This window comes from Anarrhichthys ocellatus, unplaced genomic scaffold (genome assembly GCF_004355925.1).
Source record: "Anarrhichthys ocellatus isolate YVR2014 unplaced genomic scaffold, GSC_Weel_1.0 scaffold118, whole genome shotgun sequence".
Classification (NCBI taxonomy): domain Eukaryota; kingdom Metazoa; phylum Chordata; class Actinopteri; order Perciformes; family Anarhichadidae; genus Anarrhichthys; species Anarrhichthys ocellatus.
The window spans coordinates 84,522-97,321 of record NW_022280148.1 but is presented as its reverse complement, the minus strand read 5'-3'; the positions used below and the strand labels follow the sequence as shown (position 1 = coordinate 97,321).

The 12,800-nt window shown below is 40.7% G+C and overlaps 2 protein-coding genes across 4 annotated transcripts; one reads left to right on the top strand and one right to left on the bottom strand.

Annotated features, from left to right (window-relative positions):
- The first annotated feature begins 204 nt into the window (after window positions 1-204).
- On the top strand, window positions 205-6,567 carry LOC116399621 (nuclear fragile X mental retardation-interacting protein 2). The gene is made up of 4 exons (XM_031876902.1): window positions 205-340; window positions 3,415-4,194; window positions 4,310-4,342; window positions 5,702-6,567. Exons 1-4 carry the CDS (start codon window positions 325-327, stop codon window positions 5,749-5,751), a joined length of 879 nt encoding a protein of 292 aa, XP_031732762.1. The 5' UTR covers window positions 205-324; the 3' UTR covers window positions 5,752-6,567.
- On the bottom strand, window positions 4,581-12,668 carry osgep (O-sialoglycoprotein endopeptidase). Of its 3 annotated transcripts, none has more exons than XM_031876900.1 (12): window positions 12,554-12,668; window positions 11,372-11,495; window positions 11,161-11,280; window positions 10,522-10,697; window positions 10,279-10,374; window positions 10,150-10,199; window positions 9,984-10,062; window positions 9,734-9,799; window positions 9,124-9,214; window positions 7,792-7,867; window positions 7,063-7,161; window positions 4,581-6,808 (listed from the first exon to the last, which is right to left on the bottom strand). In XM_031876900.1, the coding sequence occupies exons 2-12, from the start codon at window positions 11,427-11,429 to the stop codon at window positions 6,769-6,771; spliced, it is 951 nt and encodes a 316-aa protein (XP_031732760.1). In that variant the 5' UTR covers window positions 11,430-11,495; window positions 12,554-12,668; the 3' UTR covers window positions 4,581-6,768. The 3 variants fall into 3 exon arrangements, with proteins under 3 accessions (XP_031732760.1, XP_031732761.1, XP_031732759.1); XM_031876899.1 differs by having other exon boundaries at window positions 4,583-6,808; window positions 11,376-11,495; XM_031876901.1 differs by lacking the exon at window positions 12,554-12,668 and having other exon boundaries at window positions 11,368-11,428.
- Between the last annotated feature and the right edge of the window lie 132 nt (window positions 12,669-12,800).

The following is a 12,800-nucleotide window of genomic DNA, read 5'->3' as shown; positions in this document are numbered from 1 at the left end:
AGACACCATTTGATTTGCTTGCATTTGCTATTGTTATATCATACTTATGTAAGTACATTAATGAGGATGTGTCGTCTGTCACTATCGTCTAGATGACACCACGTGGTTATCACATGGGTTGTCGTCATACACAGGTTTGAATATAAAATTCCCTCCAAGTTTCCCGCCGGACCCTTTATGTGCAGGGACTTCCTGTCCCACCCACATTCTCGTGTCGCTTCCGGGTGGCCACACAAGACTCAACCAGCGAGCCGTCGTTATCCTGACGCTGTAAACAAAAGTTACTAAACGGTTAAACTTCCACAACACGCTAAACGAAAAGACATGCATATCAAAACAGGTAAGTTTATACAACTTTCTGACATATCTGACCGAAATTCTTCACTTTCAGAATCTATTTTGTTGTCCTGTCGATGGTGTTAGCAACTATGCTATCGGCGTCGATAGCAGCCTGCTCGCCGCTTTGAATGGGGGGTTACGAAACTTTGAGTTCGGCTAATATGCTAGCTAGCTGTTAATTACATGATATGGTAAGAAACTATGGCCCTCTCTTATGCGACAACCGTTGTTTTTGAGACATTGTTAAACTACATGTACCATGCAGTGACGGCAGATGAATACAAACCGTCGAGTTTAAGTCGCCGCACCATGACGCTGCTAATTAAAGTTAGCTAACACCAGGGCTGGCTCGCCGTCTTGTTAGCGGCCAGCACCGCACACACGGGTCATAGCATGTTGTTATCCAAAGATACTCTATAAAGTGGTCAATTTACTATGTTTAACCAGAGACTGGAATACGGGCAGCTAGTTCGTTGGGAGCTCTCTGGATTGGAAAACTAACGTCACCGCTCCAGTTTAGTTGAATTGTGGCGCTTTAGAGCGGGCACGCTATTCGGGCCGTGTGTATCATTTTCTTAATCGTATTGGCGTGTTTCATCGACATTTGTGACCACACAAGTTAAGTAACAATACAAAGCACCCGCCGACATGCCTTTAGAAACAGCGGGCGGTAATGTTTGTCTGTCTTTCGTGTGTCACATGGACAGAAAATGGCTAAACTTGAACTAATATAAATTAACCTCCCCGTCAATACTAAGTTAATCATTCCTTGATCACCGCGAGCCATCTAGTGTTACTGAATGACACACATGTCGTTGTGTAACATTGGTACAATATCACTAACGGTGAGATGTGTGGTGACAGGGAGTGGACGCTATGGTAGGCTGTAGTCAGTCAGTTTGTTTTATATGAAACGGTCTAGTGCAAAGATCCCTTTGTGAACCAGTGCCAAGTGAAGAATCCTGTGTTTTGTTAGACTGTTTGTCTCAGGACTGTTGTTAAATACGAGCAGGACAGGGATTATTACATGTTGAGTGTGGTCTCTCAAGACTTGGTCCAAATGATTGAGATGAGTGATGTTCTTTGTGACAGTGTAATCACCAAAACCTGGAACTTGTTTCTGGGATGCATGGAATGTGGATATTTGGGGTGTTCCAACCCGTTGTGGCTGGGAGGAAAACCAACCAATGGCGTTGTGTTATTTTACACCAGTTTGCTACTTGTCCCAACTTCGTTTGTATTAATCAAAATAACCCAGATTCATCATACATGGGCTAGTGTACAAGTACAGCTAGAGAGCCAGGGGAATATCACTCTAGACAAATTGACAATTCTATCTGATTCACCGTGTTTTTGTTTTTTTAAGATTCTGGTGGTTTCACTGGATATCAGTTTATGATGTGACATGACCGTTATATGTTTATGTTGCCGTGTTCTACAGCCAGGAGTACATAGAATATAAAAAAAACATTATAATGTCATGTATAGACTAAAGTGACTCAATTATTAATCATGGCTCCACAAAATTAAACAATACATGAATAAATCGGATTACGTGAAACAGTTGCAGAATGTGAAAAATATTTATTGTGCAAACTTCAACATAGTAGAATTATAACTTAAAAAATAAATGTTTTCCGGTCCTGTATGTGTTCATATTTTGGGCTATATAAAATATATTGAATAAGTCATAAATGCTAACAACTTTCCTTTTGTTAAAGCAACATATTTTAAGATCGTTGTAAAACAGTTATGTTGTAGAGAAGTGGAGAAGAGTCCAGTGTTCTAATCATTGATCTGAAGCCGTCTGCTCGACTAGCTTGAAGAAGTCCTACATAAGTGGATTATTGCTTTTGTAACGTCGCTCCACCACCTGCTTTTCCTGTCAGGCAGTGCCTCGAGCAAATGCCTCTTGAAGCGATGTCTGATCCTTTGGCTTCACGGTTTCACTGGCACTACTAATGGCCTTGAATCAAGCGACCGTTATCGCACTGTCCGTCTTCAAACATGTTCTGTGGTGAATATACAGATATTAAGTATCATGATTAACTTTTTGTCATGCGAATTAGAAAGTACTTTCATATATAGCTTTATATTCATGAAAATATTTGAATGCCATTACCAAATTTATTATAGAAAATCTTTTTCTTTTCTTATGGTTTCTGAAGAAACCAAACACCACATTTACCTGTAATAATAATGTTTTTAACGGTATGATCAATGACCAATCTACAAGGTCTCGCCAATACCAAAACGGATGTAAACTGTTTCTTAATGTTCATCACAGAAAGAGCCGAGCTGTGCTTGTATTTTTTAAGTTCTGCATGTAGAGAAAATGAAATTCTTTCTTTGCTTTGTTGAGAGAAAATTAATATTCTTCTTACTCCTTCACACTGACATATATTGGTCGATCTTTTTTACACGTTCCAATGCAACACTTAAGAGCGAGTGGACGCACACAGTTAAGCCCTTCAGAATACACTTTAAAGGCGTATTTAACTGTTCGTAAGTGGCGGTCTACAGTTCTTATTCTTTTGCCTTCTAAGAGTCACGCTACTGGCTGGAAAAACGACCATCAAAATGACCTCGGTTTTTTCGGCCACATTTTCAGCAAAATAGGGAAAACCAAGAATTTGCAGAAAATAACTTTTGTTAATGTGTTTTGAAAATGATTAACAATTAAAAGATGTTTAATTTAAATGTAAAGTATTTATTCTGCAATGCTCCATAAGACTGTGACCCGTTGATAATTCCTGAACTCTCGCTGTAGCGTGGCTCTAGCACTTTAATCATCTGCTTTCAAATCTGTATAGTCTACGCTCGAGCATGGTCGCATGTACGCAGCAATACTCCACTGCATTGGTCACTTTGGCTTGGTCTGAATCTGCAGTGGGAGGCTGCCTGAACACTGGTTGTTGATTGGATCTCCACTTACTGCCTGTCCTGCAGGTGTTGTTGCAGTTGATGCATTTTAATCAGAATTTCAATATTTTGTTTCCGAAGAAGAGAGAAATTACTTTCTAAATGACACTGTTATTGTTTATTTCAACTACAACTTGTCAACTTTTCTTTCAGGTACATGGGAAGCCAGCAACACCGTGTGTGAGTCCGATACCCTGTGTGATCCAGCAGTCCTCGTTGCAGCCACCAACTCCGAGCCTCATATTCGCAACCGCCGCCTGTCTCCCGGCTCAGGAAACTGTGGAGGTGGTGGAGGCGGAGGCTGCATCTCTGGGGGTGACCAACAGCCCCGGCAGATTTCACCCGAAGGCGTCCTGATCGGACCCACCCACGCGCACACCTTCAGCTTCCGCAGGGAAAAGGAGCGCAAGGGCCAGCAACACAAAGGCCGCAGCCTCCGCAGGGAAGGTCAGAAGGGGGTCAGCCGAGTAAGCGAGCGGCCACAAAAGGTTAACCAGAAGGAGAGGTGGGTGGAGGACAGTCTGTCGCTGCTCAAGCCCCCACCTGCCTTCCCAGTGCAGGACAGCCCCGCCAAGCTGCAGCCTGCCGTCAGCTACGCGTCCAAGGTGAAGGCGGGAGCGGCCAGTGGGGGGCTGGAGGAGGACCGCCCTGCCATCGGCGTGCTGCTACAGAACCAGTGGGGTCTCAGTTTTATCAGCGAAGCCTCCGGTCCTCGACCCGCTGCCAACGCTTTCCCTCCTCAGCCCACAGACGCCGCACAGTCAGCAGACCTACAGTTCGAGACAGTTCTCACAGTCCAGCCTCCGGAGGACACGCCTGTTCCAGTCGCTACCTCTGCCCCCCCCACCACGCACCCAGAGGTGGACGCAAGCAACGGGAAGCTGCTGCTTAGTTGTCGCCATCTAATGGAGGCTTTGAACTATCACAGTAGAGGTGAGAATTGGGATGTGCTTTGAAGACATTGTTCTGCCAGATTTTTTTTTTTTTTTTTGAGCACTTTCGTTTCAGAGAATTAATTCTAACAATGACCCTCTTTTTGTCCTCTCAGAATGGAACGCTATGTGCAACAAACAGAAAAAAGGTACGATGAGTCAAAGCCGTGCTTGTTTCGAGGGGCGTGGCCTATTTGCTTTAGCTCCTTAAATGTGTTAACATGTCATGACAATATTTAGTAGTTATGTCTATTTTGGAAACAACCTGAATTGTTAGTCATATCACTGTCATTGCATTATGTAGATCTGTGCTCTTTGAACCAGAGTGTCACACACCTCATTGATGATGTTAAAAATGGCACATTTGATTCTAGAATGAGCTGCCCAGCTTGTAAAATGTTTATATAACAGATAGAACCATGCTTTTGGCCAATTGGGAGCATGAATCATTTGTTATAGCGGTGGGCCATACGGCCCTAAAATAATATGACCTCTCTGGGTGTGTCTGATTACCGATATGACACAATATTGTCTTTAGCCTATCAAATATTTACTATCATCCTCTACTCTTCCTGCTGTAACTTGTGTTACATACTCAGACCTGCATTTGTTTTGACCAGCTGTCATGTTACAAAGCATTAGGTCTGTACGACGTGTTTGCTTCATAATTCAAAATTCATAATGGGATTAGAATTGAATATACATTTGAAATATAACTATGCTTAACATTGTTTCTGGAGAAGTTGGCTAAACAGTAATGTAACAGCAGAGTCACCATTTAAACTCGTTAATATCTCTCACTGGAAACAAATCCTGTTGAGTGAAATCCGTCGGTTTCGGTCCTCCTCCCTCTGCTGATGTGATTCACTGCCTGCAGGTTACGCTGCCCTTATACTTTATGATGGTAATAAAATAATAGTCTGCAACCAAGACGGCATCAACTTTATTACTCCGGCCTCGTGAACAGTAAAATCCCCAGACGCACACTGGAACACTGCTTACTAGAGGGAACTTACGTCATTCAGAGCCTTCACTATGAGGCAGCTCCACAAAATAACTTGCACTTGTTTGTAACAATTAGCTATTAGCCGTGTTTGTGTAACGCAGCAGTTGTGGATGAGAGACTGAGGATCATCATTAATTCCGGGTATGGTAACTAAACAAGTTTTCCTATACCTCCCGTATGTATCCTCAGGCCCACACTGCCACAGTCTTTAGCTCCCCTTTTAAACTAACTCCTCCAAAGTGAAGCGATTTAGCTTTCAGCAATGCTCGGTGTGTATATCCTATGACGTTACAATACAATTTTAGAAAATCTGATAAATTATACCGGTATTATGACTAACAATTTATTGCCTGGTTAGGGTTACGAGACACTCAAATGTTATTGATTTTATACATTATAATCGATACAAATTTATTGTAACTTCTATTTTTTATTTTTTTTTATTTTTCTTCCTGTTTTTCCAAACTTCTCCCTGACGTTGTTTTGTTCTCATGTATTGCAGTTCCAAAAAAGGTGGTCTGGTACAAGGAGACCCAGGAGCACCCAGCCTAGCAGTGTGAGACACCCAAAGTATATACAGACACGTATACAACACACACCTACATGCACATTTAAACACATAAAGATGGACAAATGTATGAGTCCCGTTCACACACACTGCACTCAGGATGATGTCTTCACGCAAAGCCACACTGAGACACTTTGGACTAACTCCTTTGAGATCTTACAGCAATGGACTTTTTTAACGCCTTACAGAAAGCCTGCCTTAATTAATCAGACCTGTTTTCATCGCCTCATTACCTTTTTAGCTTGTATGTGTAGAGCTGGTCATTTGTTTTAAACAATCTACGCTGAGCTGTAATTTAATTTTTCCCCCTTTTGGAAGCTGCAGTCAGTTTTATCGCTGTTTTTTTGTCTTCTGTAAAGCGAGTGGTCAATCAAGCACTTTGTTAAAAAAAAATCTGTTGTGACCAATCCGTGTGCGAGAAACCCTCACCAGAGCGAATTTTTTCTTCTTTTCCCCCCTCCTTCAATTAGAAACAGAAGAATGTCTTGTACCTGCTAGAGTTTTATGGTTAATGTATGCAGAGGACTTGTGTATCCCGTGTCTTCAGTTTACAGAAGGGTGTAGTCAAAGGCACAGTAGAGTTCACCCTTTACCCACCAGATCTTAATGCTGTGTCCCTTTTTGTTTTTATTTGGTTCCCCAATCGGGTGAATGTTACTCATAAATCCATAAGGGATCTTATACCATGTTCAGTATGTTGATTTTTGAAAAGAAAATTTATTGAATAAAAAAAATTTACACTGGAGAAAGGAGGAATGTAAGTGAACAGTATTGCTTAATAAAAATGAATAAACTTGAAATGTTCCCTTTTTTTTTTTATTTAAAGTTCAGGTTTGATTTTGCACAACTAACAAGTCATGTAACTGCAAACAAACCCTAAATCTTTAACGTCAAATTGGCTGCATTAAATGGGGTTAAAATGTACAAGTACAGAAAAATGTTGGGTCCCCTCACTGGAGTACTAGACCAGCCATCATACGTAGCACCAAGAGGTCAGGTCCTCAGTCTCTCCACGTTACCTCCACTTCATCTGTTCTGTACCTACGACAGGAAACATGGTCAACATAACAGATAAGGAATGACAGCACGGTAGCAATATAAAATGTATTTATCTCCTACGTTTTGGGAGTGCTAATCCAGAAATACTATTTACCCTAGCTTGAGTCTAGTAAAACCTATAGCGGCACCGTGTACCCAATTGTAAAGACAACTAAATCCCGGGCAACGACTTAGCATTTCCATGATTTCCTAAAAGACAGATGCAGTATAAACGGAACTAGTAACGTGAAGGCTACCTTTGTGTAATCCACGAGTCTTCCAGCTCTGTCACTTGACCGGACCTAAACATCTCCCAGCCGGCTTGAGCAATCATTGCTCCGTTGTCGATGCAGAACCTGTGGCACAAGGTGGAAAATTGTTATTTTGATTGAACGTGCAACAGTTTTGTGATAGACTATTGTAGGAACTCAGCAGTGAGGGCAAGTGAAATGACGGCTCTTTTTCACATTCAAACTAAAGTTTGATAGGGGCCACTTGAGTGCTTTTTGTGTCCAGACAATTTACCACTACTCTTATACTGTTAACTGTTTAACAAAGCATTAAACCATTATACTTTTCACTGTACTCAAAATGCATCATCATCCAACAATAACTTACGTTTGACAACACGTTTATTATAATGGATTCTTAAGTACATAACCCTCTGAACCCCAAAACCTGCCCGGAGGATGGAATAGCATTTTCTTTAAACATTCGCCAAAACTACATCGTTCATCACAGCCAGAAGCTGATCAGATTTTCCTCTTTCCGACGAACTTGAACAAACGTGTGACTACTTCTAGCTATGTTTCTATAGAGATGCAGGACTTGTATATTGCAGTGACAGAATTGCACCTCAGTGATGAAAAACACAAGCTTCAAGCTCATTCTAAAACAAAGCATGCATTGAAAAATGATTAGCAGTACTTGTGGTTTGGTCCCAAGAAATCTAACTTATCAATAGAGTAAATGAATGTCTGGTTTACTGTTCATCTGTGGCAAACAGCTTGGCTCCTCTCTCCTTACACATCACCCCCATCATCTCCTGCAAGCGCATGTTACCTGCAGATGAAACGAGAGGTCGCACAGGTTAAATCTTCTGGTGAATAAAATGCGAGGCTTTCTTGATTCCTGATTGGGACTAGATCCCTTTTTTTAAATTGATGAGTATATAGTTTAAATTTACGTTCACATTTCAGGCAACTGAGGCCTTCCTTCTGGCAATTGTGACTGCGATGGGAAGTTCATTAAAAAGCAGTAGTTAAGAATATTGTGGATGAAGAATACTATGACTTTTTAAAAAACGTTTGGCATATGTTATGAACCCTCCTTTCCACGAGGGGTCTGTGTCCTATTTGCCGGCTCTTCTGTCTTTCAGGATGTTGATCAGCTGATGAACCACACCTGAGCCTGGTGTGGTTCAAGATATAAAGGCCCAATCACAGCGCCCCCCTAAAGCCTCAAACACTGAACCCACCTGTTAAATCACTGAGTGTGAGAGACTTTAAGGGTTTAAAATGGTTTAAATAGGAACAGGACAGCACTTTGCTGCAACATATCACGTTACCATGACAATGTCAAAAAATATGATGTACAATTGTGTGTATTTATATTATACGTCTTTCCTCACAAGATGAGGTAATGTCAGATTATCTATTTACTTGTTGTCAAATCAGCTTTGATGACAAAATTAAATATCCTCTGATTTCATGTGTTTTTTGTTCCAGCTTTAATCCTTAATGGTTCTGTGTAAGTTTAATATGACAGGCTGAACACACCTGTGCCTTCCTCTTTGTTTACCTTTCACTGGTTACCCCGTGTTTAACATCCCATAGCAATGAATTATGGGTAATTCCCTTGGGCAGTGTTTGAGGGCTCTCTGACAGTTTGAGCCCTTTCTGTAAGTCATTAGAAATTAATTTAAAAAAGTCATCCTAAAGTTAGCCATAAAAAAAAAACATAGTATGCCATAAAAGGTCAGAAAATAATATAAAGTAATAGTATGATACGCCAAAAAAGTTACAGTATAGTATGAAATAGAAAAGTCATAGTATAGTATGTCATACGAGTCACAAAGCAGTAAAATAATGTCAGAAGATTTAGAATAATATTGAATAAAAATGTAATGAAAAGAGTATAGTATTGAAGTATCATCCCACAAATGCATGTTCCTTACAAATGTGGCACCATTTCAAAGGGAAACATTTTACAACTGTAGAAATAGTGTACAATACAATATCATACACAATCTCTCTGACTCCTATATTGTACATACGTCCATGTAAGTCTGATGAACTTCTAAAATCTGACGTACTTACAGCCAACACCCCCCACAATGAGGACCTCTTGGGAGCCGCAGTGAGCCATGGCCCTCTCTGTGATCTCTACCAGCATGGAGAACACAGTCTCCTGCAAAGAGGAAGGCATTAGTGTTGGGCAATAAAGACAAATGGCTCAATAGAGCTTTTTAACTGAGCTACACATCCACCATGTGGGGCAGCATCACATTAACAGACTGACTGAGGATTTTGGTTTCCGTTTGTAGTCAGGGTAGTATTGACAAATCACAATTGAGCGTGTTATGGTTGAATGCAGGTAAACAATCCATGTGAAAAGCAAAAGAGGCAGATAGCATTGGATGAAGTGCAATCGCGGAACCCATCGGCTGTCATCAGAAGAAAATGTACCTAAAATAATGACACAAACTCACTACTTGTTAATTAATCCGGTCGTACGCATCGTCTCTCAACTCCATTCTCGTGTCTCAAGCTGCTAATTGTACAGTGAATAATTGGCCACCGTATGGAAGACCAAATCTTGACCGAGATTTCTGGATTGCCAGAAATACTGGCCATTGTCCCAAGAGGCTCAATCGTCATCAGACCGATCGCCGATGGGTTCCAGGATTGAACTGATAGTTCTTTGTACCTGTAGGGAGAAGCACAGGTCCTCTGCTGCACACTGACCAGAGCTCAGCATCTTATGAGAAGCATCCTATGGAACAAAAATAGGAAACAACTTTTAGGATCATGAACCAAAAGAATGATGAAGTAGGCATCATCTTGAGTATCATCTTTGAGATTTGCCTCATTAATATCTACATCATGTCAAAGGACAACAGAGAGGATGACGGCATTTCTTATAGATATATAGTTTAACAGACAAGCAAACCACTCACCTCAATATAGGATAAAATCCCAGAAAATGAGACGTCCATTCCTTTTACTGCATATGGCAGCTCCACATACTGACTCCCTCTAACACCATGGATAAGAAGCAAAGTTAAGTAGTAAATATTAGTATTAAGCACACAACAATGAAGCTGCTTAGTGGCTCTCACTCACTTCTTGGCCATCTGCTCTATGTTGTAGCCTGGACTGGGGTCATTGGAAATCTGAGTGAAGAAACAGTTCCGCACTAAGAATTAACAAGGCAAATAGTTGCTAAATAAAAAAGACCAGAATGGCACAGACCTTTATAACTCTGGCAAACCTGTCAAGACAGTTGCCAACTGCGATGTCAATGGTCTCCCCAAATATTCTGTACCGCCGCTCTGAGTATGCAATCACCTGCACAGGAAGAGTATACATTTGTACCTGATGAACCTAAAACTGTGTACTTAATGTGTATGTAGCAGCTCCGCCAACACTGTGTGATAGCTGATCATCAGGAATACTCATAGCTTCCCCTCAGGAGCGAGGCAGTCACAAACCAACCTGTGTGTTCCCTCCACTGACATAAAGCACGGTGGGGTTGTTGGCTTGTGTGATGAGTCGGCCCATCTCAATGTGTCCAATACAGTGGTTGACACCGAGGAGCGGCTTCCCCCAAAGCTGTGCCACTGTACGAGCCACCAGAGCCACCGTCACCAAGGGGGCACCCATCCCAGGACCTGAATGAGGAGGAGGAAAACAAAGAGAGAAAGAGAAAGAGCGGTGTTTGTCATGTCGGAGTGATAGAATACATCATATCCTTGTTTGAGAGAGAACATTACATTAGTTTGATGACGCCTTGCAGGCATCCATGAACATAACATGTTTTATGGATGATCATATTATCTATCATATGCTGCACCAGTATTAATTCACCTTCCATTTAATTCATCTTCTCTCTCAGCACATGCGAGAACTTTGTCGTCAGGGCTTTCTGCCAGAAAACCACCTACTTGGTTATGTTTGGGAACAGATCAAAGCCTGAAGGCAAACTTCTCCCATGTGCCATTCAGTACTTGTGGGTGAAATTAGAGAACAAAACTTTTAATCATTAAACATTGAAAAATGATGCCTCATTCTGACAAACATCTGGATGGTTGAAATCTTACTCTACCTAGGTGAACGCCCAGGAGGTTTTGTTACCTTTTGTGTACGCCACACAGTCGATGTCTGCAGGCTTTAGCCCTGCTTGCTCCAGCGCCTCCTTCAGGACAGTCAGTATGACAGCACGGTGGTGCCTGGCAGTGTCACTAGGCATGAACCCTGATGGGTAAAACAACATGTTGTCAACTACACATGCAAGCTAGTTAAGACTTTGACATATCGCCGGTGAAGCGAAAGTGTCCTTACTGACTTGCCTTGACCAGGGGGGGTAATGTAGGTCCGTCTAGGGTTGGACAGCACTTCACCATCCTTGATGATTCCGATGCCGATCTTATTGGCACTGCCCTCAAATCCAATTACTACAGTCATGGTAGCTAAAAAAAAAAAACAGGAAAGAAAAAAGCATTGTTTTTGCATGGAAAGCCAAGAAGGGTATGGTTACAGAGGGAAAGTATCTCTTTTAAAGTGTATTCTCTACAGAATCATTTCATCTCTCCTTGACGCCAAACATGAAAAATGAGGAATGATAAAATAATCATGATTAAAACAAAGTGCAAAATAGAAGATATTATGGGGATACTGCACCAATTTTACACATTACATTTGGTCTAATAATGGTAGTTGCCAGGTCCACTGGTTAGTACAGATGGCTGTGGTTAGCTGTTGTTACATTGTCTATAGACTGTATAGTCACACAGTTTGACTGGGAGGTACATCTGTTCAAACTATATTTGTATAGTACATGTTAGTTTAGTTCAAACTGTATCAGAGATGAAAATAAGACGGAACAAGTGTAGACCATAAAAACAACAGAAAAGATAACGATTCAGCTGTTTGACAATATGAGACCAATACACCCATGCCAATAAAACGATTAAAACGTAATAAAATAGAAATTAAAGCTAAAATAACAGTAATAGTAATTAAACATGAAACAATAATTACGTTAATAAAATATAATAACGTTTTATAACTTAAATACGATAGGTTGAGTAATTAATACAAATTAAACTAAAATAGAATTGGCGTTTACAATTTAAATATAATATAATAAGTGAATAAAAATAGTCTATAACCCATTCTTTTTTTCAAAGACCTGGCTGAATAGACAAATATATGCTAACTGCGAATTTATATTTAATTAGGTTTTGGTGACAAGCTTTAAATGCCACCATTTTAATTGTACTATTAAATATAACACTATGTGACATTTATGGAAATATTACACTCCCCTCCCGACACAAAAAACGTACAAAATGCAACAATATAGTATACATACTGTACATGTCTAGCTAGCGCGAAAACCCAAATTACACCACTCTGCACAGCTGTGTAGCTGTTAAGATAGCAGTGAGTGACAGCATGCCGTATCCGTAAAACTAGCTTAACGATACATTAACGCTACATTGAATTTAAAAATAAGTGTACCTACCTTTACGCTTTCTTCCGGTGACTCAAATTAATCCAAATTCGTGCCAGTTATACTTTTAAACGAATAATTATACTGCCTCGGCTAACTTCTTCACTTCAACTCCTCCATTGAAAGGGGTCCTAAATGTTCCCAAACACTGACAGCTCTAGAGATGGCCTCACCAAAAAACATTGTCTAAATAAAGTTTTACTTCAGCAACAAGTCAAGATAATGTAATATGTGTCATATCAGCTACATATGTGTATTT

Coding starts and splice junctions, on each gene's coding strand:
- osgep (XM_031876899.1), bottom strand. CDS start 11,490: ATGACTGTAGTAATTGGATTTGAGGGCAGTGCCAATAAGATCGGCATC. Junction 11,281..11,375: donor CATTACCCCCCCTGGTCAAG/GCAAGTCAGTAA, acceptor TTTACCCATCAG/GGTTCATGCCTAGTGACACT. Junction 9,800..9,983: donor GGATTTTATCCTATATTGAG/GTGAGTGGTTTG, acceptor TTTGTTCCATAG/GATGCTTCTCATAAGATGCT.
- LOC116399621 (XM_031876902.1), top strand. Junction 4,195..4,309: donor TTTGAACTATCACAGTAGAG/GTGAGAATTGGG, acceptor TTGTCCTCTCAG/AATGGAACGCTATGTGCAAC. Junction 4,343..5,701: donor GTGCAACAAACAGAAAAAAG/GTACGATGAGTC, acceptor CATGTATTGCAG/TTCCAAAAAAGGTGGTCTGG.